The sequence below is a fragment of the Salminus brasiliensis genome, chromosome 3, assembly GCF_030463535.1.
Source record: "Salminus brasiliensis chromosome 3, fSalBra1.hap2, whole genome shotgun sequence".
Lineage (NCBI taxonomy): Eukaryota > Metazoa > Chordata > Actinopteri > Characiformes > Bryconidae > Salminus > Salminus brasiliensis.
In genome coordinates this window covers 6566706-6593963 of record NC_132880.1, presented here as the reverse complement: position 1 = coordinate 6593963, position 27258 = coordinate 6566706, and the positions used below count along the sequence as shown (strand labels likewise).

The 27258-nt window shown below is 41.5% G+C and overlaps 1 protein-coding gene across 1 annotated transcript; it reads right to left on the bottom strand.

Annotated features, from left to right (window-relative positions):
• Positions 1-1627: 1627 nt before the first annotated feature.
• Positions 1628-22704, bottom strand: slc39a4 (solute carrier family 39 member 4). The gene is made up of 12 exons (XM_072675309.1): positions 22237-22704; positions 19352-19654; positions 17731-17947; positions 16393-16568; positions 12612-12786; positions 11734-11906; positions 9398-9577; positions 8461-8556; positions 5734-5788; positions 4328-4480; positions 3589-3776; positions 1628-3181 (listed from the first exon to the last, which is right to left on the bottom strand). The coding sequence occupies exons 1-12, from the start codon at positions 22441-22443 to the stop codon at positions 3053-3055; spliced, it is 2052 nt and encodes a 683-aa protein (XP_072531410.1). The 5' UTR covers positions 22444-22704; the 3' UTR covers positions 1628-3052.
• Positions 22705-27258: the final 4554 nt, after the last annotated feature.

The window sequence follows — 27258 nt, the reverse complement described above, 5'->3', positions numbered from 1 at the left end:
CAACAGTTTAGTTGGTTTGGTAACTTTTATCAATAATGAATAAATAGTTCTGACCAAAGGAGGATGGATGGGTCCCCCTTGTGAGTCTTGGTTCCTCCCAAGGTTTCCTTGCCGCTGTTGCCGTTGGCTTGCTCACTGGGGGTCTTAGATTTTTCATGTCTTTTCATGTTATTGATTTTTTTTCTGTCTTTTACTAATTACTGATTGTGTAAAGCTGCTTTGTGAGCAGCGCTATATAAATAAATTAGACTTGACTTGACTTCATAACCTAGCCATTTCTCTAAGTAAAGATGTTCTGGTGTTGGTAATGGTAAGAGCAGACATGTGGATGTTTGGGTGGATGTTTTAAAGTTAACGCCTTAAACCATAGACACAGGTTCTCATTTTTGGAATGTGGTGGATATAAGGTACATGGTGCTTCACAGCTCCTCAATCTGCTGCTGTTGAAATGAAAGTCTCCTCTTTTACCAATTACTGACACCCTCTAACTGAGCATATTACACTACTCACTGTAGGCTTATTATCACTGTGGTTGTAACCTATATTAACGAATGTTAAACAAAGATGGCCACCCCTTTGTTGCCATGGAAAACAAGGTGATATAAGTGGTTGGTGTGGTATAGTGGGTATCAGCAAAAACAGTATTTGGGCAGGACTCCTTACGTTACTCCGCCTACCTGTGCAACACGTGACGTATATTTTCCATTTTTGGGAATGTAACCACAAGGTTGTGGTGTTTCTGCTGTGATCATTGTTTAGCATGTGTTATGTGTGTAAGGCACATAAAAAAACCCCCAAAAAAACAGGTCAAATAAAACCGTAAGGCGGATCATGCTGATTTTGTGAATTTGCAGGCCATCATGTCTTATCTGTTATGATGTGATGGTCATGAGAGTTCAGGAGAGCTTTATAGCTGCTGATAAGATTTACGGGCCCTTTGTCGGGTGTGAACTTTGTAAGCCAACGGGTCCTCGCTGCTCAGTGATAATGGCATACCTTTGTTACTTCATGCTTGCTGAGGAGAGCCAAAGATACCTGTATAGCAAACTGTTATGTAAAAGATGTCTGATGCCTGAATCGTAAATCACTTGCAGGTTCATCGAGAGGAGGGAGTGGGACTTAAGATCCACGCCTAGTAAAGTGAGGAAGGGATCGTTGTTGTCATATAACCCATGAATATATAAGCTAATTTTATATCGTTTAAAAAATGTACACCTGCACCAGCTTTGTTTAATCATGTTGTGTGACTATTATAGTTATGTCACCTTGCGGCAGATCCGGAGGGCATTTGTCCAGACAAGCTGCCCTGCAATTAAATTCAGCCGTTAAAGCTGCTAAACATCACTCTAGAACTACGGAGAGGTACCATAACACTCATCGCCGTGTGAACATTAACTGACCATGCGTTTCTGTTGTGCAGCATGTCATTTGAATAATCTGGTTATGTATTGCCATAATCATCAAAGAGTAGATCAGGAGATTGTGATATCTGGTGGTCAAGTTGAACTCTGAATGCTGCCAGTGGCAGCGGCCGTCTGTCAGAGTAAATCATCTATAGAGTTGACAATGAGATCTTCAGAGTCTTTGGAGTCCAGCATGAATTACATAGCACACTTGCACACAAGTCTTTTCCATTTCTTTAGTTTTTTTATTGCCTTTAAAAGCATATCACAAATATATAACTATATCTATATATATATTTATATATGTATTGACAAAGGCTTAGTTGTCAAATGATACATTTGGTCGATTTTCTAAGTGAAAGTAAGTGAACAGATCCTCTACAGAAACCTTAACAAACGTAAATGTAAACATTTATACACAATTCCTATTTATTTTCTGAATTTTATATATTGGAAAAAATAAACAATGTATTTATTGGGCAATAAATACAGCAGCCAGAGCCCAAGAGAGCACAATTGAGCACAATTGGCCTGGCTCTATCCACATTACTTCAGCACATTACTACAACGTTGGCCGGCAGGGGCGTCTGCTAGCCCATGCATCTAAGCTGGGCTCCCTGCACTTTCCTCTGAGCACATCGGTTGCCCTGTGATGATGCAGTGATGGCTGTGACTGGTCACATATTTGTCAGAGGAGGACTGTGTCAGTCCTCACCCTCCTAGTGTCGGGAGCATTACATGTGATAGTGGAAGAGTACTAACGAGTGGGTTGGGTAATTGACTATCTGGAATTGGGGAGGAAAATTGGGTAAAAAGGAAAATAAAAATTAAAAAACTAATAAAAAGGATAAAAACACATGTAATTTTACCAGGGGTGCCCAAACCTTAAGATATGACTATATATATATATAACTAAGACTAACTATATAACAATTTCTTTTCTCAAATATTTATATTTGATAACATCACAATTAATTGTGCAGTTAATAGCATAACTGCACAACTAAAAAAGAAAAATAATTCAACATTGGAAATATCTTTACAGTGCAAATAAATGATCTTGGCAAGTGACTAATATTTTTCATTCTTACATTGTTGAAAGAATATAGCTATTATTTAACTGGTTTTATTCATTTTGTGAAGAACCATTAATATGACTGATAAAACATGACTAATAACTGATCTTTCTAGATTCATTAAAAATAAAATCATTAAAACAAGTGAAAATCTAGACTAGATGGAAGATGTTTTCACTTACCAAGTCTTGCATTACAAACAAAAAAAGTCAGGTACAAAATAAAGTACAAGAACCCACCTTATACAACTTATCCTACAGCAGCGAGAAAAGTGCATGGAATATTGAATGACAGTTCTCACAGTAAAGTAATTATGTATATAAAAGCAAAATATCTTTTCACATAAAAGTGACATAAAACTGTGCTTACTTTTTGGTTACAGCTCCATAAATGTCATTCAAAAGTGTGCCCTTAATCAGTGTTGTTCTTTAGCAACACAAATGTCATACAACTCATCGCTTCGTATTGCTTTGTGTGTATTTATCTGTATTAATGCTCCTTGTAACTGTGAACTTCAGATCCAAGACCCACTTGATACTAACCACAACTCAAATCACACAAAAAAGAGCATCTCTAGACACCTATCCTATCCTCGAAAAAGGACAGCAGCAGTAGAATGCCCCAGCCGGTCCACAGCCCCAAGTTCTGCAGTGCAAACATCAGCCAAGGCCTCTTGTGTTCTGCATGGATCATGGAGGGAAGCTACAGATGAGATGAGAGAGAGAGAAATAGTGGCCGTGAGGGTCTGACTTAGACTGTACAAACCTCACACAGTGTCACTGATACGAAGCACCAAAAGCTATTGACGTACTAAGAGTAATAGAGGAGAATCTTCAGCCTGCTAAATGTGAGCGAGTGAGTTACAGGCGAGGTCCATGAGGTGCTTTGCAACTAAAAAAAAGTGATCCCAATGGGACCAAAAGTGGCTCTTCTATTGCTCTTCATTCAGAGTAGTGGCAGCCCATATCTTTAGGCGTTTGTATATAAATGGAAGAACTGATTTTATATGGCAATATGGTACGTTTCCACTAGCACAGGCTTCTTCTGAATGAACAAAATTACATGCAGAAAGTGACATGTTATATTAAAGGCAAGAAAGTCCAACCTACCATATCTGCAAGCCCCACGTAGAGGAATAGGCCAGTGGTCACTGCTGCTATCCACTCTTTGGCTGTAGTGTCCGTGGAGATTGAGAGTGCGATGTAGAGTCCGATGAAGGAGGTAAGAGCGCTCCCGACGTTCAGCAGCAGAGCCTTCTTCACCGACACACCACAGTGCAGCAGAACAGCAAAATCACCTGGATGGAACATGGAAACTTGTAAGAAAACTGGGGAGCTCTTACGGTGTTGTGTACATCCATCCTACTAGTGAAAGCCTAAAGGCTGACCCTAGCAGATCGAACTACAATCTCTTTAGCTAGTTAAACACACAATGTGCTAACTGGACACCAAGAGGATGCAGGGAAGACAGCAACATTATCCAGTAAATTATATATCCTGAAATAAAATAAAAATAAAAATTATAATTATAATAAAAAATTATAATAATAATAACAATGCTCCTGCTGTGTTTCTAACAGTAAAGCTAAGCTATGTAATGCTAAGTACCTAGTTGCAGGTACTTCAACCAGCCAATCAAGGCAGAGTTCATATGTGTTTTTGTCATAAGACATAAGACATTCTGAGGCACAATAACAGGGTTGTGAATGGGCTTGGTAAAACCACAAATTTGACAAAGACTTTTAACTGACTTTGTCCTGGCTAAAAGACATGGTAAAGACATGTAATTGTCCCCACACTTTTGACAGAACGTGAATGCTAACGCAATCCTGGACATGCTTCTCCTTACCTAGCTCGTGCGGCAGTTCATGACAAAGCACAGCCAGAGACGTAGCCAGTCCTGAGCGCCAGGAGAGTGAGAACGCTGCCCCCATGGCAAGGCCATCAGCAAAGTTGTGGATCCCGTCGCTGATGGTGATCATGTAAGGTAGCAGTTTCTGTTCTAAAGCGAGAAAGAAAAGGAATGCTCACCTTATACGCATCATTTACACCAGGAAACAACACAGTGCTGATGGCTGGCTAGCTTTGCTAGATTACAACTGAAATTATGACACGTTTTATTTAATTAGCATTATGTATAACATCACATTACGCCCCCTCCCCAAACCCCACCTCTTCAGATTCTGTTCCTCACTGGAATTAGGGCCCAAAATTAGGGTTACGGTTAGGTTTAAGGTTGAAGTTAGAGTGTTAAACTCATGGTGAGGTTATAGGCTTTACATTTTAGGTTAGATTGTTAATAGATATAGAATGGACAGTGGACCACCAAAAACATTTCTGCTGATAAATCTTAAGTGTTTGTTTGTCCACTGAATTACTCTTCTAGCAAAGCTAGCCTGGCTAAACTGGCTGAAACGGCACTTTGGAGCCTTCTTTAGGACACTGTAGACCTTATATTAGTGATCATAGTAGTTTAGGGTGCACTAAATTCATATTTTACCAAAGCTAGCCTGGCTAAACTGTCTCAAATATCACTGTTGAGAATTCATTGGAACACTGTAGACCTTATTTTATTGATCATGCTACTGTATTATATACATATTTTACACATAATGAATCTTTTACCTAAGCCAGCCTGGCTAAACTGCCTCAGACAGCACTGTTAAGCCTTCTTTGGGACACTGTAGACCTTATTTTATTGATCATGCTAGTGCACTATGTACATATTTACACATAATTAATCTTTTACCTAAGCTATCCTGGCTCAACAGCACTTTGGAGCCTTCTTTAGGATACTGTAGACCTTGTTTTAGAGATCATACTAGTTTAGTGTCCATTTACTTACTTAACTTTTACCAAAGCTAGTCTGGCTAAACTGTCTAAAATGGCAATGTTGAGACTTCTTTGGGACGCTGTAGATTTCATGTTTTTGGCTAAACTATCTCAGAAGGCTAGAACTAACCTACAAGGCACAGTGGAGCCTTCCTCGGTTCACTGTAGACCTTATTTCATTGCTCATGTGAGCAACAGGTGGTCCCCCCAACCCCCACCCTGATCTTTCCAAAACAAAGTTACGCCCAGGCACTCACAGCTAGGTTTATAAAGCCTTACCATTTTCTACCCCAGTGTGAGAGGAGCAGGATTATTATGTACATATAATTAACTGCGGGTGGTTGTGTGCTCGTTTGCCAGCACGCTAAGGGAGCATTACAGCATGAGTCAGAGTGACTCGGCACTGGCAGTCATAGAGCTCACCTCTTGTGCGAGGAGCTGGTTCTGGGATGGATTTATTATTGTTTTCCCCATCGACCTGCAAGCAAGAGAAAAGGAACACAAGCCTGTTATTCACTCAGCAGGAACACCAGTAGAGGACCAGATCTTCAACCCAGGGAGTGTAATTAGTCGGGAAAAGGGCGCACTCTGAGTCACCGCAAGAGGAGCCAAAACAAGAGGAGCCTTACTGAGGACTTCTTGTGGTATATAATAATGGATTATTCTAGTCATTGTTCATGGTGGACTCGATATTGAGGGGCTCTTTTGAAAGATATGTGGTAAAGAACACTATAGTACTGTGCAAAAGGCTTAGGAACTTTGTGAACAGTTTTAAACCTTAATATTGGCAACATGTGGGCTTGTGCTTGTAAAAACACTGTATAACTATATAAGGTTCCAGCTATCTGATGATAATTACTGAACTCCTGAAACTAGACGTTCTCAAAAAGAGGTTTGAAAAATGGTTAAATGAGCATTAGTGATATTCCTAAAATCACTGCAGATCTTAATGTTATGTGTGTTCCTTCTAACTTGTGTTTTTCTATACAAATAAAATTTCATTGATCCCAATTGCTAAGTGCTAAGTGGTACTAAGTGGTTGCTAGATAGCTTGCTACTTTGTGATGGCAACAGCTGCCTGCTTTGATGGATTGCTGCTGTGGAAGAAAAAAATATATTTATACAGTACCAGTCAAAAGTTTAAGCACACCTTCTCATTCAATGGTTTTATTGATTTATTTTCTCCTGCATTGTAAATTAATTCTGAAGTCATCCAGACTATGAAGGAACACAAACGAAATCATGTAGTAAACTTACAAACCAAAATACTCTGTGAAGCATTTAAATGGGCTATTATCTGGGGTTCTGTTAACTTGCAGTTTCTGAGGCTGGTAATTTCTCCTGTGCATCAGAGGTAACTCTTGGTCTTCCTCTCCTGGGGCGGTCCTGATGAGAGCTAGTTTCAGCATAATGTTTGATGGTCCTTGCGACTGCACTTGAGGATACTTTCAAAGTTCTTGATTTTTTTCAGATTAACTGACCTTCATTTCTTAAAGAATAATGACGGATTGTCGTTTTAGCCATAATATGGATTAGAACATTATTCAAATAGGGCTGTAGGACTGTATACCAACTCTATCTCTTCACAACACAACTGAGGGTCTCAAAAAGTATTAAGAGGGCAAGAAATGGTGGGCAGTGGTGGGCAGTGGTGGCTCAGCGGTTAGAGCGCCAGGATATCGATAACAGGGTTGTGGGTTCGATTCCCGGGCTCGGCAAGCTGCCACTGTTGGGCCCTTGAGCAAGGCCCTTTACCCTCTCTGCTCCCCGGGCGCTGGAGGGTAGCAAAGAGGTGTGTGTCTGGTGTGTGTCTGTACTCGCTGCCCCTAACACGTGTGTGAGTGTGTGTTCACTACCAGATGGGTTAAATGCGGAGGACACATTTCGCTGTACAGTGTACAGTGACAAATACGTGCACCTTTACCTTTAAATGCAAGTAATGAACTCTTGACAAGGCACAGCTGTTAACTGAAAGCCATTCCAGGTGACTACCTCATAAAGCTGACTGAGAAAATGTCAAGATGTGCAAAGCTGTCATCTAAGCCAGACGTGCCTACTTTAAAGAGTGACAAATTTTAAACATATTCTGGTTTGTTTAGCAGTTTTTTTGTTTACTAAATAATTCCATATGTTTTCTTCATAGTTTATATTTATACTTTAATACTTTAGTATTAATCTACAATGCAGAAAATTTTAAAATCATGAAAAACCACAGAATTTAAGGTATGTCCAAACCTTTGACTGGTACTGTGTATATATATATATATATATACACACACACACTGATAAGCCATTTACACATCGCAATGGCCAGTCTGAGCCTGCTCTACATGCTTTATCATAGCCACTTTTGCCACGTTCATGCCATAACAATCAATCCCTATTCTACTGGTGGAATCGGCGTTAGAGCTACAGAAAGAGGGTAGGTGAGCGTTAGCTAGCTAGCTTAAAATGAACTTGTTTACAGCATTTTACAGTCATGTACAAGTGCCAAAATATAAACTCTGGACCAGTTGGAATTGTGGAATTATAGGCTGACTCAAGCTAACTCAACCTTTGTAATAAACCATTTACCAAAAAGATAAAACTGTTAGGATGAGTTACACAAATAGTAGAGGTACAATATGGCTCTGTACTCTTTAAACTACAGTCTGGAGCTGCTTGTGAGTGTGCTGAGTGTCGGTTATGTATGTATCAAAAGAACCAATCCGAAAATAAGGACAAACGTCTTCTTTGTGATTGCCTTAGTGGAAAAGTGCGAGGACTTATTCAAGGACATCTAGGACAACTGCTTGGGGTGGGGCAGAAATGCCTACCCATGTTCCCACTTAGTGCCAGCTCTGTATGGTGTGTAAATTGGTCTGTAAAGTAATAAAACAGCCAAACTGTTGGTCAATAAAAATGCCCTGCTGAGTAACCTGCATTCAGTGTTGTTTATTGGTGTTGGTATTGCTTTCCAACCCACAGCACACAGGCAGGTATGCTTTGTGCACTTTCAGTGTACTCTCATTTTCCTCTCCCTCGAGATTCCACAGATTCCACAGTGTTACATCAGCGTCCCCGTCTCTCTTTGCCAGTGACCCTGGGTCAAAGTTTTGGATCTCATATTTCTTCAGAATGAAATGGTGAAGAGAGAAGGTCTTATCTTACCAGGTCGGCTTGTGATGTGGACAGCTTCTTCTTTTTCTCTCTCTGGTACATCTGCAGAACCTTGCCGTGGTCACAGTGGTGTGGATCTCCTTCCTCCTGAAAGCGGGAATACTATCACTATCAACATTTCTACCCTGTTTTTTTTATGATAATGGCTAAACAACCAGATCTTTCCATTAGAACTAGGATAAAAGTTCAGGTTCCCACACCTTATCATTTGTTCAACTAGCTCTACTTTTTATTAACCTATTAAGAAAGCTTTAATCTTGGGTTGTAGATAGAGAATATGGGGAGTAAGATAGAGCTGTAATCATTCTGAAATAGAGTTGTAAACATTCTCCCTTGGAGGACTCATTCACCAATATCTTGCTCAAAATTTTCTTAAATTCTTGAATGAAGTTCTAACAGAAAGTGTAGATCCGAGTTGTGATGTGTTTTTAAAGGGCAGAATGCACCCCATTGTCCTTGTAAATTGGACATATCCTGAATAAGAAAACATAGTTAGTAGGTTTTGAAAAAGAAATGTCTTCTTAATAACGGTTGGTGAACGAGGTCTAGCTGTATTTTATGCAGGGTTCTTTTTGTGTAGGGACAGATTCAAGATTTTGGTATGTTTGGAAAGTGAAATTCAAGACCCCTTTAAAGTCAGTATGGCTTTACAATCTCCCAAACACAATTCATAAGAATCAAGAAAGCCCATTTTCCTGCTTTGCCTAATTTATCCATCCATTGAGCAATGAAGCCACTGTAGATTCATATAATCAATGTTTTTCACCTCACCTAGCAGTAGACCTCAGTAGTACTAATGTTATGGCTAATGTAAATATTCTAATGTGTATTCTGTGCAGTGTAGCAAGTCCCAAAATTCAGCTAGGACTTGATAAGGTGTGTAAGTTTTGAGTTATGCAAACAGCCTGGACACAGGTTGGTAACTTACTCCATGATGATGATGATGGTCAGTGTTTTTGCGAGTGATGATGGAGAAGATGGTCTCCAACAGGTAAAAGTAATAGATTCCTCCTAAAACCACCAGGAGCTTGAAGATGTGGGTGGAGTTTTCCTCTGAATGGTCATGTCCATCACTCGGTCCCTCGCCATGCACATGGAGGCCCAAGAACTAACCACACACAGACACACACACACACATACAATAAAGCCATCAAATCATAACCTTGACGATGCTATTAACTCCAAGCAAAACTCTGTGTTCTCCCCAGATTCCCCCAGAAGCACGAAAAAAGCAATTCTAGCCTTCGGTCCAATTAGAGCCTGCTGCCTTTTCGTCCGTTAATCCTGTTACTTCCCACTCAGGCTGTTGACATTGTGTGACAGGGTGCCCGTTATGTTGTTATGACAAGCGTCAGAACGTATGAAACGGCGGAGGCGCTATTGCAATGAGCACCAGCCCAGGGGAAATAAGCGGTAGGAGGTCTCACGTGGGTCCGTGACTGATTCTCCAGCTTTCCACAGCAAAATGGGCCAGTGTAATAAGGCACAGGCCGAGCTTCTACTGGTTTACCCCTAGTAACAGAAAGGCCTTTGGGTAGGATGGAGTGTGTTGGTGGTTAGAGAAGGAGATCAAGCTCCTATTATGGGTGGATTTGGAGAACACTGCAGTGTAGTACGGTTAATCAGGAGATGAAAACATGTCTGAACAGAGCTACAGGCCAAAGCTGGTATCAGCCGGACAATCCCCCCTCATTCTGCCTTCGTGCAATAAAGCAAACTGGAAAAAGTCACAAACCTGTTGTTACAGAACGTAAAACTAATGAGTTGGGATAAGTTTAATTTGGGTAACTATTGTCATGCAGTGCCTTCCAGCCCATGGCTCCTTGTAGCAAATTTTATTCTCTAATGTAAGACACCAATAACATCATTATTAACAATATCTGGAATAAGTGGAAAACTGTAAATTAGCTTTTTTAATCATTTCATTCATTTAAACTAAAAAGTATTGGAGGTTCTAGGACTCAAATTTAGAGGAAACAGTGTAAACTTGTGTGGTGTGGTTGGTGTGGCGCAACAGACAACACCACTGCCTGCCACTGAGTTACAACACCATGTGGGAGACCAGGGTTCGATTCCCGGTCTGGGTGACTATGCTGCGCTACACCAATAAGAGTCCTTGGGCAAGACTCCTAACACTACGTTGGCCCACCTCTGTAATACGAGTGACCTTGTAAGTCGCTCTGGATAAGAACGTCGGCTAAATGCCATAAATGTAAATGTAAACAGGACCACTGAGGAGTGGCCTCCCCTAACACATCCGTCCTGAGGGGCTTTATTACTATGAGAGTACTGTTCTTATAAAAGGTCCTAACATGCCAATTCCAAAACCCCCAAACCCATCCCACTCGCAAAAGCCTGTAGAGGCTAAATGCAGCAGCTACTGTTATGTTGAAGTCAAAAAGCTAAAAGATAACATTAGGCAGACCAGAAGAAGCTGGAGGACCACTGTGCGCTGTGGGGAAGCCAGTGAAGCAAGCGGGTGCTAGGCTAAAAGCCAACCCAGCCAACTGGCTATTATCTTTACTGCTAGCTAACATCACAGCGCAATAGAAACAGCAACACTATCCCGTATCATGTGATACGTAGCCAGTAAAAGCAGAGCTTTTTTACAGCCCACCATAAAGGGAAAAACTGCACTTCGTTTCAAGGTAAAATAACAGGGTTGTAAAATAGGCTTGCTAAACTGCATCTGAGCATTTTTCATCTAACTCAAAAAGGGGTGTTTCACCCTAGCTTTACAAACCCTCAAACTGTGAAAGATGATTGTCTTTACAAAGTCAGAAACATCTACATTGTAGGTCCACTTTACTGACATACATCTGTTAATGCACTATTCATGTTGGTCATCCTCTAGTCCTTCATCAGTGGTCAGTTTCGGACCAGAGAGCCACCTTGGACCAGACATTTGTGGGTTGTGGACAACTCTACACTGTGTTACTGACGTGTGTAAAAGCCTCAACAGCTCTGCCGTTCCTGATGCTTACCCAACATTATACCATGCTACTACCATGCGAATGATCTGCTACACAAATGATATGTAATCAACAGTGTTCCTGTGGTCAGAAACTGACCAGTGATAAATGGTGTAGAGGCTGGTGGACAAATAGGAAAAGATGGGCTTGGGCCTGTAATTGTACGACTGTATAGTTGCCCTACGTATGTGATGTTACTGCAAGGTAGGAATCGCTCATAACGTGGTCAGTGAAGAGAAATAAAGGGTATAGCTTATGTCTTTACTACGCTGAAAGGCCTGGACGCTCTCACCGTGGGTAGAAGATGCAGCAGTGCGTCACCGGTCAGCGAGCCCACGGCCAGGCTGATGCAGAACTGGATGCAGAGTTGGAAGAGGCTGCTGCAGGATGTACAAAGAAGCACCACAATCCCAAACAGGGCCATCAGACAGATTACGGTGTTGGCCAAGGTGGCGTACAAGTAGCCTGTAGAGAGGAGGAACAGAGAAAGAGTAGAAAGGGTTGAAGAGGGACAGGGACTAGGTTTGTTCATTTGGTAAACTGTGTGTTTGGAATTGGTTCAGAAACACTGGATATCTATGGTGTATTTTATTATAATTGGTATTTTTGTAGTTGGTAAAGTTCTAGACAGACATTGGATATCTATGGTGTATTTACTATGTTATTTGATGTAGAGCTGGTAGAGTTCCTGACAGATATTGGATATCTATGGTGCATTTACTGTTATTTGGTGTAGAGTTGGTAGAGTTCTAGACAGACATTGGATATCTATGATGTATTTACTGTTATTTGGTGTAGAGTTGGTAGAGTTCTAGACAGACATTGGATATCTATGGTGTATTTACTGTTATTTGGTGTAGAGTTGGTAGAGTTCTAGACAGACATTGGATATCTATGGTGTATTTACAATGTTATTTGGTGTAGAGTTGGTAGAGTTCTAGACAGATATTGGATATCTATGGTGTATTTGGTGTGTTATTTGGTGTAGAGCTGGTAGAGTTCTAGACAGACACTGCATATCTATGGCGTATTTACTGTTATTTGGTGTAGTGTTTGGTAGAGTTCTAGACAGACATGGGATATCTATGGTTTATTTGGATGTTATTTGGTGTAGAGTTTGTAGAGTTCTGGATTTCCATTTCCTGTGAAGGTGAACGTTCTGAAACTCACGCTCAGTGATGCTGAGAGGGTCACCGGTGGGGTCTGTTGTAGGACTGGTCTCAGTACAGGCTTTACTGAGGAGTTGCTGAATGAGGGCGGGGCTTAGCTGGGTGAACTGATCTCTGCTGAGTCCTGAGCTGTTCAGATGGTAGATCCTCAACAGCTCCTGTGCACTGAAACATGTCTGTAGAAAAAAAGAAGCAACCAACAACTTGAAATTCTCACAGGCCACTTTATCAGAAACAATTTTTGTTTTTTTTAAGTTTTAGAATATTTCAGCAGATGTTTCTTTAGAGAACCATTTTTGTAAATGGGTTTGAATGTGAACAAATTTCACATATTACAGAAGGTTCCTGGAAGAACCCTCAAATTGTAGAAAAAATACATTGTGTGAAGGAACCCTACACTCACAAATCTTTGTGGAATATGATTATTAGTTTGTTACAGAACCAAAATTGTTCTTTTCTGGAAATCTCATATGGCACCTTCTTTCCCCAGAGTGTACACTGATTCTTCGATTCATAACAGAAGTAGAACCTTTTTAGAGGTTCCAAATCATGGAAAGACCCTTAAACTAATTATAGAATTATTGTCTTTACTAAAGAACCCTTAAAGAGTGTACCTTCAGGTACCACCTTTCTGTTATACAGTTCCAGACTGTAACCCCTTTGCTGATGCACAATACCACTATTTGTGGACAAGCAGACACTGTAAACACTGACGTGTCAATGTCTGCATTGTCTTTAAAGAACCGTCGAAGAACCTTCACCGTCGAAGAGTGTACCTTCAGGTATCTCCTTGCTGGTGGACAGTTCCAGTCTGCAACCCTTTTGCTGATGCACAATTTGCATAAGTCATCTTCTGAGACTTCATCAGAGGTCAGTTTCAGACCACAGAAACACTATTTGTAGACTAGCAGACACTGTGGACACTGACGTGTCAATGTCTGCATTGTCTTTAAAGAACCGTCGAAGAACCCAAGAAGACAGTGTCTTTGATGAACCGCTGAAGAACCCTTTTTTAAAGAGTGTACCTTCAGGTATCTCCTTGCTGGTGGACAGTTCCAGACTGTAACCCTTCAGTTGATGCACAATTTGAATTAGTCATTTTCTAAGACTTCATCAGTGGTTGGTTTCTGACCACAGAAACAGTATTTGTAGACTAGCAGACACTGTGGACACTGACGTGTCAATGTCTGCACTGGCTTTAAAGAACCGCTGAAGAACCCTTTTTTGAAGAGTGTACCTTCAGGTATTTCCTTGCTGGTGGACAGTTCCAGACTGTAATCTTTCAGCTGATGCACAATTTGTATTAGTCATCTTCTGAGACTTCATTGGTGGTCATTTTCTGACCGCAGAACTTAGAAGACACTGCTGACACTGACATGTCAGAAAGCCCAGCAAGACCACTGTCAGCAGAAGTCCAAGTGGATGATGGGTGTATACGTAATGCCGGATGAAAGTAAATTAGGCAAATGTTTATCTCTGAGCGGATGGCAGAATGTTCAACGATGCTGCTTCATAAGATGATAATCACACAGGCTGGGCTCGTCGCTAGACTCGGTAAACATTATGACTGCACCACTGAGTGCTGTTTATACAGACCGCAAATAACATCTTTCCAAATTTAACCACAACATTAGGCAGACTCGGATTTGAAGCCCTCATCATGGACCGGGCGGAGGATGTGATTAGTGACCATGGATGAAATTAAGTCTTCAGATGAATCTCACTATCAAACCGCTGCATCCATCCACACGGATCAGCCGCTGACACTCCATGTCAGAAACTTGAACGTAATTTCTGGCTCTGTCAGATGACTGGCTCACATGGAAAGAGTCGCCACTAAATGATGTTTATGCCCTCCAAGGCCTCAACGAAACGCACTTCATTTAGCTTTCTGTCATGCACGGAAATTTCCCATGTGACTGCGTATCGCCAATGGCAAGCAGCCTAATAGTGCTTTTATATAGTATACGTTTCCCACTGATTTGTAAGCAGATTTCCCTTGTAAAAGCTATGGGAAGAATCTGTATCAGCCAAGATCAGCATAGCCCATGTTCTCATAGAAGCCCTTTCCAGCCTTGTAGAAGAGTTCCTTTTCCAGCAGTATGCTCTTACTTAGTATTTCTGGTAATAATTTTAGTGATTTATAGTCGAGTAATGAGCCGTGCACCACGCAGCTTAACTTAGATGGGGCATCTTGCATGGTCTGGGAAGGCGTGCTGAAGCGGTGGGGCTGTATACATGCCAAGATAGCAAGGAACGTCTGACTGTTAACGTCTGCCTAGGTTGTTTTCAGTCAGTGGTGAACCTGTGTTTTCTGTTGCCAAGATAGCAATACGCCAGACATTTACCTGAACACATCCGCCACCACGCCCATTGGCGTAGATATATTATTTAACGACGCAGGCGAAAGGCGTGAAAATAGACTTTTGGCGGGGTGTAAGATAGCGATGAGCATCATGATGCGCCTCGCGCAGGATGTAAGATAGGGCCCTTAGTTTCTCAAGCATTTGACTTAGGCCCCGCCCACATATGTCCGTATAATTTTAAAGTCGGAAAGTGGCTTGGTCGGTTTGGGTCACTACAGGTGAGCTTTTTAAAAAACTCATGTGGACGGGGAAAACAGAGCTTTATGAAAATGCTAAAAGCACAACTGAATGGCTGAATCTCAAATACCTCCCTACTCCCTATACAGTGAACTAGATAAGACATTAAAGTATCTACACACAGATAGCACTAGGTTTTCAATTTTGACATATGAATAAAAGTAAATAATGTCCTACTCCAGATAGAATGCTCTATTTAGATGTAGAATCCATAATTCTGTGTCTTGCATAGTGCACTACATAGATTAGTGTGAGATTAGTGTGTAATCTGTAGTCTTCCTTCTTCGTGGTGCTTTGGTGTCTCTCTTTATGAAGTACTGTCACACTATGCAGGGCTAGCATGCTCATGCTAGCATTTTCATCTCTGTGTGAATGGAATTTTTTTAAACGGAAGGAAGGAAATCTCCGTATTTAAAAATATCCAGATACATGTGGACGAGGTCTTACAATCATGAAACTCTCATCCTCTTTAATCTTCTCACCTATTTCTTCTTGATCAGATTCGTGTTGGGTCTGGAGCCTACCGGGAATCACTGGGCATAATACAGCAATACCCCCTGGTCAGGGCACCAGTCTATCACAGGGTATACATACACCCATACAGCTACACCTGGGGAGGGGGGCAAATTAGCATGACCTATTATGTGTTTTTGAGAGGTGGGAGGAAATCTGTGCAAATTTGATGAGAACTCCCCACTGACAGAGCTCAGAGCATGTATCAAACCCATACCATTTAGAGCTGAAGATGTGTAGCCAACATAACCTGCCGCTCCACTGTGCCAGCCAGTATCGTGAAGTGCATATCTCTAACTTTAAATCTCAATATTTTTACTTAATAGCTCAACATAATGACACAGTCATTAAAATATATATTACATAATATCTATATTTTAAGATACTCAGTCAAAATGTTAAGTTTCTAAGTTGTTTTAGCTTAGCAAGTACATTTATTTTAAGGAAATAAGTAATTTTTTAAAGATTCTAAATCAAACTTGGGTGAAAAATCATTATTTTGTTTCCGTGCCTTTGTTCCAGACATATTTGATACCAACCAATTTAATCAATTTCGCTACACTGTTATGTTTCAAAGTGAGACATCGGCTGACCGTGTGGACTAATAAGCAGCATCAATGGAGCTGAACGACCTGGATGTAATTGCTCTGGTGGTTCAGTAATTACCTCATTCCAGCTGCTGAAGGAGACTTGAGGCTCCTCGTGACTGTGCCTGGGGCCCTCTCTTCCACCATGGGCCTCCTGTCTGTGGTCATGGTCATGATCATGGTCATGGTCAGGGACATGATTGTTGCTCCCTCCCAAGTGACCCAGGTTCAGAGCATTCATCAAACTCTCTAGGTCTGTATTGAAATAATGTCAACAGATATGAGCCATTAATAGAACATGTACACGTGGAGACATTCAATTAAAAGGAAACTTGCTTTCACTGAGCATATTATTATTTATTTATTTATTTATTATTACAATAAATAAGGGATATAAAACCTAAATGTAGAGGAAGAAGGTCCAGAGCCTAAGGTTTCTCTAGGTTTCCTGCCAATTGGCTTACATTAGCTAGATAACCCCCTGTATCCCAGGCTTATTAATATTGTATTATATTAATAATATTGTATATATATTTTTTAGATTTTCAATTCCCAACCCACAAGAAATGACTACAAGGACGTGTGAGGCTATCACACAATGGCATCAGCAGTGGGAGGGTGAAGGCCAGCATGTGCTTCTTCAAGACATTTGAAGCTAGCCATATCTTTTCGAACTGCTGCATCATTAGATAGCTGAACACACTTGGAGGAAAGCTCTTAATGCCCATACTAGCTATCATGGGGGAGACTAAGGGGGTCATTCTCAGACATCCCACATCTCATCATCATAATTACAAGCAATGTCCCAAAAATCGTAGTTATATGTATATCAGGCTCACTCGCTCAGTGGTCTCTCTTTTTGCTCAGGCGACCGCTCTCATTCACTGTACATCAGTTCAGTTTAGTGTTGCTTGGTGCTTGGAGCATTTGCCGGGTGGGCTCTCTAAATTCTACCCATGCCAATTATGCTTCTGGCCATGGCTGTGGGATAACTGGGAATCAAACTGCTGATAGTAAACTGCGAACACTTGTGGTTGTACTTACAGTTGGACCATTTATGAATCTCAGTTTTAAGAAAAATAGCCAGTAACTACTTATTACTCTGCAACTACTATGTAACTTATGTTGTTTGAGGGTGGGGAAAGGTCCACATATAGGCCTTTAGGGTTAAAAGAGTTAAATATTAAACATGCAAACGACTAAATAAATATAAAGCATTAACAAAAGACAATAGGCTATAAGTATTTGCTCAAATCAGTCGACAAGTCTGCTAAACAGAGGCCCCAAAGACAGATTTAGCCGCCACATTTATGCCAATGCAGCACTGAGCCTGTGTAATTAGCTGCATCATTCAGGACAATGACGGGTTGCCCTGCACTCATTCAGCATCATGCGGTTTACTACGTCACAGTCGTACCTCTAACAGTGATGTTGTCCTGGCCAAAGTGGCTGAATATGTAATCCATGAAGAACTCCTTTTCTGGAAGGCTGTGGGCACTCATGCAGTCTCCTAGCAAGACGTGGTAGATTATAGTGCCCAGCACTGTGTCCAGGTCGGTGTGTGGGTCAGCTTGTTGATGGCCATGATCAGTCACATTGCTCTCATGAAGAATGTCAGTCAGCGACAGACAGTGCTGCACAAGAGACAAAAAAAGAAAACAACGAACAGCCGCCAGTGATGAGTGCCAATCACTTGTCAGTCCAGCTTTAGAGAGTTATCTGATGGGTTGTGCTGCTGCACTTGTCAGCTAAACTTACAAGTGACCTCATGTGGTTTTTACTGAATACAAATACAGCAGATAATTTAAATGAACAGTAATATTTGATATTATTGCAGAAATCCTACAAATATTTTAGTCTGATCCTGTTACAGCTTATTAAAGGTACAGTGGCATGCAAAAACATGGACACCCTGGTCAGAGTTTCTGTTACTATGCTAACAGCTAAGCAAATAAAAGATGACCTTGATGTTAGCTTTCAGAATTTTTCTACCAATAAATTGTTAATGGTGTCACTGGCTGCAACACAAGTCCGAAACATGACCAGTCCACCCCCTTGAGTTATATTCGAACGACATCAGTCCACAGGACCTGTTTCAACATGCATCAGGCTTGTTTAGATGTTTGCCGAATTTGATACAGTGGTGAGGACACAGGAAACTTTTCTTCAGATGAGTCTTCTATGAAGGTCATATTTGTGCAGGTATAGCTGCACAGTAGAACAGTGCACCACAACCCCAGAATCTTACATGCAGTTCTCTGTGAAACTTTTCTTGGTTCTCCAGAGCTCAGTTAACTGCAATTTCTTAATTGCATTACAAACTGAGGAAACAACTCCCTGAAAATGAGATTTCCCTTCCTCAAATGTATCTGTATAGCACTTTTTACAACTGCTGTTGTCACAAAGCAACTTTACAGAATCAGGAATCAGTAAGAGGACAAGAGATCAACAACATGAAAACCTAAGACCCCCGGGGAGCAAGCCAAAGGCGACAGTGGCAAGGAAATACTCCCTCAGAGCTGGAGAAAGAAACCCTGGGAGGACCCAGGGTCAATCCTGGGGGGACCCTGGGTCACTGTACCACCACATAACTAGACTGTTCTAGTATTCAGGTGTCCAAAACATAACATATATTTTAAATATTTGAATATAGCCAATGCAATCATAATAGAGATGGTAAGAGTAATGAGAGTAATGATGGTAGTAATAATAATAATTGTGGCAGGTAGATAAAGTCAGCATAGTGGAGGGTTAACAGCTAGTCTGACACAGGTGGCAGGGGAGACTGGTGGTCAGTTTTCCAACAGGTCAGGCCGTATAAGTGAGCAGTCCTTAGGCCTTCTTAAGCCTTCTTCTGCTTTGTGGGCATCAGTTGTTACAATGTTCAGAGTGCTGGTCAGCTTTTTAGAAGAGCCTATGCCCGTTAAGTTTTGGGACAATGTTTAAAAATTCATTACAATTTGCATACGACTATTTTATTATTTTATATCCTGGTGATATTAAAAGGTTAAATAAGAAATACATTTTTTTAAACTCACATCATCATGTGACTCAGGGAGGTAAGACTCTTCCATATCATGAAGCAGCTTATGTAAACCTTCTGTACCCAGGCTGAATCCTTCATCGTGGTTGCCGGTGTGGTCATCGTGGGTTAGGACTGACTGGATGAAGTGATCTGTCTCCTGTGCCCAGCGATCCTCTCTGATGGCAGTGCAGGTGTTTGAGGCAGAGCTGAGGAAGAGACAGCACCCGGCAGCCAGCCTGAAGAAGCCGTCCTCCTGTAGGCCGCTGGAGCTGGTGTAGTTACTGACCAACTGGTGTATGTTCTCCTCCAGGACGGACTACAACCATAACCACATTGAGAGGATGATCAGTTTAAATGGCTCCAGCGTTTAGGACTCCAGAGATAGTCTCTGTTATAAAACTGTGGAAATGAGTTTACAAGAAGATGTTACACATGTAATGACTCCAGCGTTAATCTCAATTACAGTACTGTAGAAATGGGTTTTTAGGAGGACTAGTCAGCTGTTGGAGAGGCCAGATAGAACCACATAAACATCAGTTGAGGTTTTAAAATGAAGTGAAGTGAACTTTGATTATCCCAGTACAATGACACCTGTCAAAGAGTAGGATATACATATTAGGCAGCAAGTGAACAGTCAGTTCTTGAAGGAAAATGGGCAAGCATAAGAACCTGAGCCGCTCTGACAAGGGCCAAATTGTGATGGCTTGTGTGATGGCTTGTTTTTTTTTTGGTATGCAGTGGTCAGTACCTTCCAAAACTACCTAGGGATGTTCCACCTAACAAACTACAGGACTTCAAGAATGTGCTGCTAACATATTGGTGCCAGATACCACAGGACACATTCAGAGGTCTTGTAAAGTCCATGTCTCGAATGGTCAAAGCTTTTTTGGTGGCATGAGGGGAACCTACACATTATTAGGCAGGTGGTTTTAATGTTATGGCTGATCGGTGTGCAGTATATATGCCTGTTTAGCCCTCGGGAGTTTAGTGCCACTCATTCACAGTGAAGTTTTGAATTTTTGAGCTACTTAAATAAGGCACAATAAAGAACAACCAATCAGAACTGAGGCTATTTGAATATGCATATTCGTCTTGAAAGCACAGTAACAAAGAAACCTTGTTTCATTCTAAAGGATAAAGGGAAGGTTGAGTAAAACTCAATTATGACTATTGTGCCCCATGCATAAATGTCATGAGTGGATCTTAGAAAACCAAAAGAAATACATGTAATCTAGTAAACGGTAAGATATGGGACCTCACCACCTTATCTTGGATGAAGTTAGACTCTGGGACTCATGAAGTCGTCAGCTTTATCTGCAATTTGCCCTGAACTTTACATTATGTTATCATTCAGACAGGCTGTGGAAACAAATGGCTATCAAGGAGTCTGTAACTATAGAGTAAATGCTCTGGAAAAGGTCTGGACATGTAGCTTTTATGTACGCTCTTCAAAATTACAGTAATGGTGCATTTGGTTTGCAAACTTTTCCATTATGTGGACATTATGAAAACTTGGTTTCTTAACCCCTTAAAAAGCCTATGGCCTGCAAGAGGGCCAAACGTGCTATTACAAACATCTGTTACCAGAGAATAGCCCCACCAGTTTGTACAGAAGTCCCTGCAGTTACAGAATAATATGTCTTAGCGTGTAATAAGCCTTGGATTGTTAAGGGGTTAAAAGAACCATCCATTAAGGGGATCTTCATGGAATTAAATCAGGTTGAATAATTACATTGTGCCTAAGAACTTGGCTGGAAAAAAATCACTTGATTTTTTTTATAAGTGCAAGCTATTGTCATCTTCACAGTCATGCGAGAAACTTCTGCAAAATGTTTATGACACAGTAAACAGGTTGAAGTGAACTGATCTTCTACATTAAAAAAATAAATAAATAAAAATAAGATATATATATATATATAATGTTTTTTTTAGGTAAGGAAACTCGAGCCAATTCTTCTGTTATAAAACAGGAGCCGATCTCTGACCCTTCTCATTTCACATAATTAAGCACTTCAAATAAGCCATTGTTACTTTGTAAGGCTCGTTGGCAAGTTGTCCCTCAAAGAACCCTTTATTTAGAGGGATCACTTCCTTCCACAAGGCCTTTTCCTTTTGGGAATCACTGCACCAAAAGACCTTTTCTATTATATTTTGGCGCATCTAGCTGATATACCTGAGGCAAATCCAGAGCCCTGTCGCTAACGTTAAAATAGCGAAAACAAACAAAAAAAATCAAACGTTTTTGTTATGTTTTTTTTTTTTTTTTTTTTTTTTTTGCAACATTAAGTAGAATGGCAAACATTTGGTCATTTTAACAACAAAGAAAAGACGATTTAAAACTAACTTTTAAGACATAATGTCTGTACAAATAACGAAAAAAAGGAAAATTAAAAATGAAAAAGATTTAAATTAAAAAAACGAATCGACGTTAATGTATTTGCTTGTTTTGTAGCTGGTTAATTAATTTAATCATTCATATTGTGCCCATTGTTTTAGATTTCAACGCCAAGTTAACACGATTTCGGTGTGTAAATTAAAAAAAAAAGAAAATAATTATTTTAAATTTCTCCGAAAAACGCAAAACATTTGTTTTACCGCCTCGTTTTACTACTGATTTATTTACTGATTTATTTACTGATTTATTTACTGATTTATTTCAGCTCCACAGCAAAACAGTCCTCAACAAACTCTACACAGACCATCGATCATCTGTCTGTATTTAAAGCGTAAATAAAGTGGTCAGGAAAAGTGGTCATCTGACAGAAGCTCTGGTCTATATAGTCCGCCGCGCTTTGCTCTCGGTCGGTGTAGCACACGGACCAGTGGCAGGGGTGGTGCTGGACCTCGACCCCGCCGAAAGTCAGCCTGCAGAAGTGGTGTTGAGTAAAAAAGCCGTACCTTTTCACACGACACACCGACCCATTGCACACGTTTCTCCAGGAGCTTGAAAAAGGAGCGGACGGCGCTTTCACTCAGGTCGTCTTCGCCAGGAGCGAGCAGGTTGACCACCTTCCCGTACACGACCTGCCTGGTGTCGTGCGACTCAGCGCAGCGCGCGAGGCAAATCAGAAAGGCCAGGAGGAAAACTCGGCTCCGGTTTTCCATCTCGTTTCCAGAATGTTTTTTTTTTCGGGGGGTTTTAAGAAAAGTGGTGGGAGAAGCCTGAAGTGGTGGGATCTGGTCCTGGTGAGAGTGCCACCGTCTCCGTGCACGTTCACGGGGTTTAAAGGTGCTTCCCAACAGGGGATCGAACCTACCTGCTCAGGTATATACGACTCTAGTGCCCTCTCCACTCGATCCTGATTGGTCCCCGGCTTCCCTACGTCTCATCAGAGCGGGAGTTAGTTTCCTAGGCTTTGCCCGGATGGGGGGCCCGTCCCTAGCTCACACCTGTCCTGTTGAGTCCTCTGAGCTTTGCCAATGGCTTTCCTAGCAAATGTTTGGAGGTTATCAGCAGGGAAGTGAAGGAACTGTATGTTATGTGGGATGAGCTGTATAGAAGTGGGTAATAAAACAAGCATGGCCTCACGTGGAGATGTGAATAGGCCTTGTGGGCTTTTTGGGAAGCCTGAGAAACAACAATAACCTCCCTAAAGAAAAGCATCATAGCAGTGCAGGTTTGATTGACTTTCTGGTTTGATTCCATAAAGAAGCTGTGTAAATTAGCGAAGAACCTCTAAACATTTAAAAGGTTCTCCATGCCATAGAAGAACCATTTTTTAAGAGATTTATGTGTGAGGAAGCTTTGCATCGACTAATTTGGACCTTTAAAGGCTTCTTCTGCACACATATACATTATATGGACAAAAGTATTGGGACACCTGCTTATTCATAGTTTCGTTCAAAATCAAAGGTATCAGAAAAGAGCTGAGCAACTGTCTCTACTGTCCAGGGAAGAAAGCTATCCACTTGATTTTGGAGCATTGCTGTGAGGATTTGATTGCAATCAGTAACAAGAGCGATAGTGAGGGAGGTCAGGATGTTGGATGACTACCAGCCCAACTCATCATCCCCAACTCCCCAATTCATCCCAAAAAAAGTATTGGATGGAGCACCATCCATCATACCAGAAAACACAATGCTGGGGGGGGGGGGTTATATCCATTTAGCCCACGTCCGACATTAGGCAGCATGGTGCCAATAGGTTCATCTCTGCCCCAGAAAGTCCACTTCTCTAAAGAGACTAGACAAGCAGTGTATGTGTGTGTGTGTGTGTGTGTGTGTGTGTGTGTGTGTGCATTTGCACATCTATGCAAGGCATGCAACATAACATAGTTGAAGGCATTTGGACATATAGTGTTATATATATATATATATATGTGTGTGTGTGTGTGTGTGTGTGTGTGTGTGTGATACACATCTTGATCCATAAATCTCTCCTTCCAGCTTTTTCATCTTTATGTATACACACCATCAGAACGGCTTGACCTCTCACCTTTCTTCCAGACGTCCCACAAATACACCCTGCCGCGTAAGGAAAGCTGCCCTTCATTGCTGATCTGAGATCAACTGAGCATACCAAGTCCTGAGCACCAGCATTATAACATTATATAAAAACAGCAAAACTGGCCTCATATCAGCATAAAGGGCAGTCTCTCCCATCGCTGCTGCCTCCCCCAGCCTCCGGCGGCTGAATCAGCTGTTACGAGGCTATAGCAGCAGAGTTTTTGCCACAAGTGTAGCGGTCAGCGTTTTTTAGAAAGTCAACGCCTTCACACTTTAGGCGGCTACGGGACACAGGTGAATGTGTGACCTATTTTCTTTTCTCTGGCAAACACAGGAGCGTTTGAAGCTCGGGGTAGGAAAGGCCTTTATAGCGAGTGTGAAAAACCAACAGCGACTAAAGCCCTGCAGAAAGTTCCTGGGCTTTAAATCCTGCTGTGTCATCGGCCTGCTTCTTTCATAACCTGCTGAAGCCTGGAGTAAACATCTCTGCTTGACGTTACACTCACCGTCCACTTTTTTAGAAACCCAGATGTTGCATTTCGGTTCACTGGCCACTTTTTGAGGTAGTGAGACACCCCTTCTAAAAAAATGCATTGGCACAGGTGTGCAAATGCACAGACACAGCTTGTCTAGGTCCTGTAGGGAAGTACTACCTATAGAATAGGACTCTCTGGAGCAGATACACATAAGCCTATTGTTACCATGCCTAATGCCTAAGTACCCCCCCAAGCATTGAGCTCAAGAGCAGTGGAACTGTGGAGATGAGGTGAGGTGGTGATCATCCAACATCATGACCTCACTACTACTCATGTTGCTGAGTACAATCAAATCCTCACAGCAATGCTCCAAATTCGAGAAAAAAAGCCAAAAGCCTTCCTTGGACAGTAGAGACAATACCCTTGATTTTAAAAGAAACAATAAATGAGCAGGTGTCCCAATACTTTTGTCAATATATGTATATTTGATTCAGTAGGCCACCCTCTATCGTTTTTAGGAGTTTTTTGGTGGTCTATCAGGTCTTGCTAGGGGTTCTTGAGGCTCCTGTATTCTCTGTATCCTTTAAGCATATTTGTGAACTTCAGTTTTGGGGCCTCCTGATCATTTACTGCTCATCATTGGATTTCCTCTTCCTTATGCAAGTGGATTATCATGTTCCCAATCTTCTCAAGAAGATCTCCTGAAAAATGAATGAAGAACTTAATATTAGTATTTAATGGAAATAAATGAAGGGGACTCTCTGACTTTTGCACTGCAGTGTAGGGGTGTACACTTCCACATCTGTAGCTGCACACCTGATCTACACTGGCCATGGGTTTCTGACCATAGCATGAATGTTAAGCAGATATTACTTGCTTATTATTTGCTTAACACACTGACATGGTAGCAGCCTGGTAATGTGTGCATGTTGTTGAGATTTTACACTTAACTGTTTCAGTGCTGAGGTTGAGAGTGGTCCGCCAATTCTCTACTCAAGAGTGGCTATTAGGTCAGATGGCCTGTGGTGTCTATACTGAGGTAGTGACATTGCTAATATCTGTTAGCACATGAACCGAGGTAGGTAACATGTGGAATATGTTATATGAACCCTGCCCCCCACCAGACTCCAGACACTAGACTATAGCTGTAAAGGTGCCCACCTGCTTTCACTTCCTTGTGCGAAGCTTTCGCACCTTTGTGCTGCCCCTGTGTGTCGTTGGCTCTCCTCTGTTCCACTGAAGTGCTCAGGGGCAGTTATCGCTTCACTTTAATTGCTTTCAAACCCAGTGACTCAGGGTTATTGCACTGAGGCCTGATGGCTGCAATTTCAAGACCTGCGGGAATATTCCACAACCGATGGCCGTTGATATCAACCTTACCTGGCACAGCAGAAAGAGATAAATAATCACTGAACTGGAGGATGGATTGTATGTTCATGGTCTCTCCACAAGAGGGAGGCCTCTGCCCTCTTAATGCAATGACGAACACATGACCCAGCAGTTGTCTTCATTGGTTGGACTTGGACAGAAAGGATCTTCAGCTCTTTGATGAGTTTTCAATTTACCGTTTTTGTGATGTCATTGAAACCAACACATTTGCGTATAGTATCTGCTTATTCAACCTACAGCAGTTTAGCACCGCCCATTCACACCAAAGCAGCCTTTCAGCGTAAATCCGAGGGATAAAGAGATCATGTAAAAATAACACAAAAAAAATACAAAAAGACAAATGTATGTCCAAATGTTTGTGGACACCTCTTCTAATGATACAGATTTGCAAATGCACACACATAGCTAGTTTGGTCCCTGTAGAAAAGTACTGCCATTAGAGTCGTATAATGTGCATAATGCCAGGCGTGGGCTAGAGGGGTATAAAGCCCCTCAGTATTGACCTGTGGAGCAGTGGAGGAACTGTGCTCTCTGGAATGATGGTGATCTATCCAGTATGTACACTGGCAGAGTTGGGGATGAGATGATGTAGTGATCATTCAATGCTCCTCCAAAGTCCAGTAGAAAGCCTTGCCTGGACAGAAGAGACAGTTACTTTTCCAACAAAAGCAGGATAAACTCTTTCTTTAATACTCTCGATTTTGGAAGAAAGAGCAGGTGTCCCAATACTCCAAATAGGGTAAGCGCTTAAATGTCATTGCTGTCACACAAAAACCTCCTTTCTTTACAGGAGGAAAAGAACTTTCAATGGAAGTCAATGGGAAAAGATTTAATTGCAGGTCATTTTGGAGCATTTTTATTGGTCCATTTATCAGGAAATATTAAATGATATATGATGATGATATAAAAAAACAGTTGCCAGTTTAAAATTATGCCAAACACTTCACTAACGTCTGTAGCTCTGTGATTTTGCACTGTTCCCCATGTAATTCCTAAATAATAAGGCCTTTAAAATATAATAGGCCAGAAAATCGATGCCATAGCTTTGCTGTGAGCTTATGTGGAGGTCCCTCACTGTGAACTGTTAGTCACAGTTATTCACCGGCACTGTCACAACATGCGACTTACTGCTGTGACGAACCGAACCTGGACGAGAGAGTGCATTAAAGCCAGCTAATAAGCTCCCCTCATCGACGGCCCACTATCTTCCTGGTCAATAACATAAATGCAGCCGGCCCTTGAGGGTAGGGACAGAGCAACAGTAGCATACCAACATCCATTCATCACGTTGCTTTATTATAAGCAAAAAAGATCCATTACATGCTAAACATAGGCATCTGCTTTCTCCTGAAGCATCTCCCTCCAGCATGGAGAGAGAGAGAGAGAGAGAGAGGGAGAGGGGTAGAGAGTGCTGTGCTGGAAGCCAGTGACGCAAAGCAGAGGAGAGAAAATGAGCTCCTATAGCATTGATCTGAACAAGGCTTCTGCTGAGGGCAGTGGAAAGAAAGAAAGAAAGAAAAAAAACTGCCTAAAGAGCCACCCGACCACACAGAGCGTCTGAGTGAGCTGATTGGTTCCTGGGGCTATTCTTCTCTGGACAGAAAGGCCT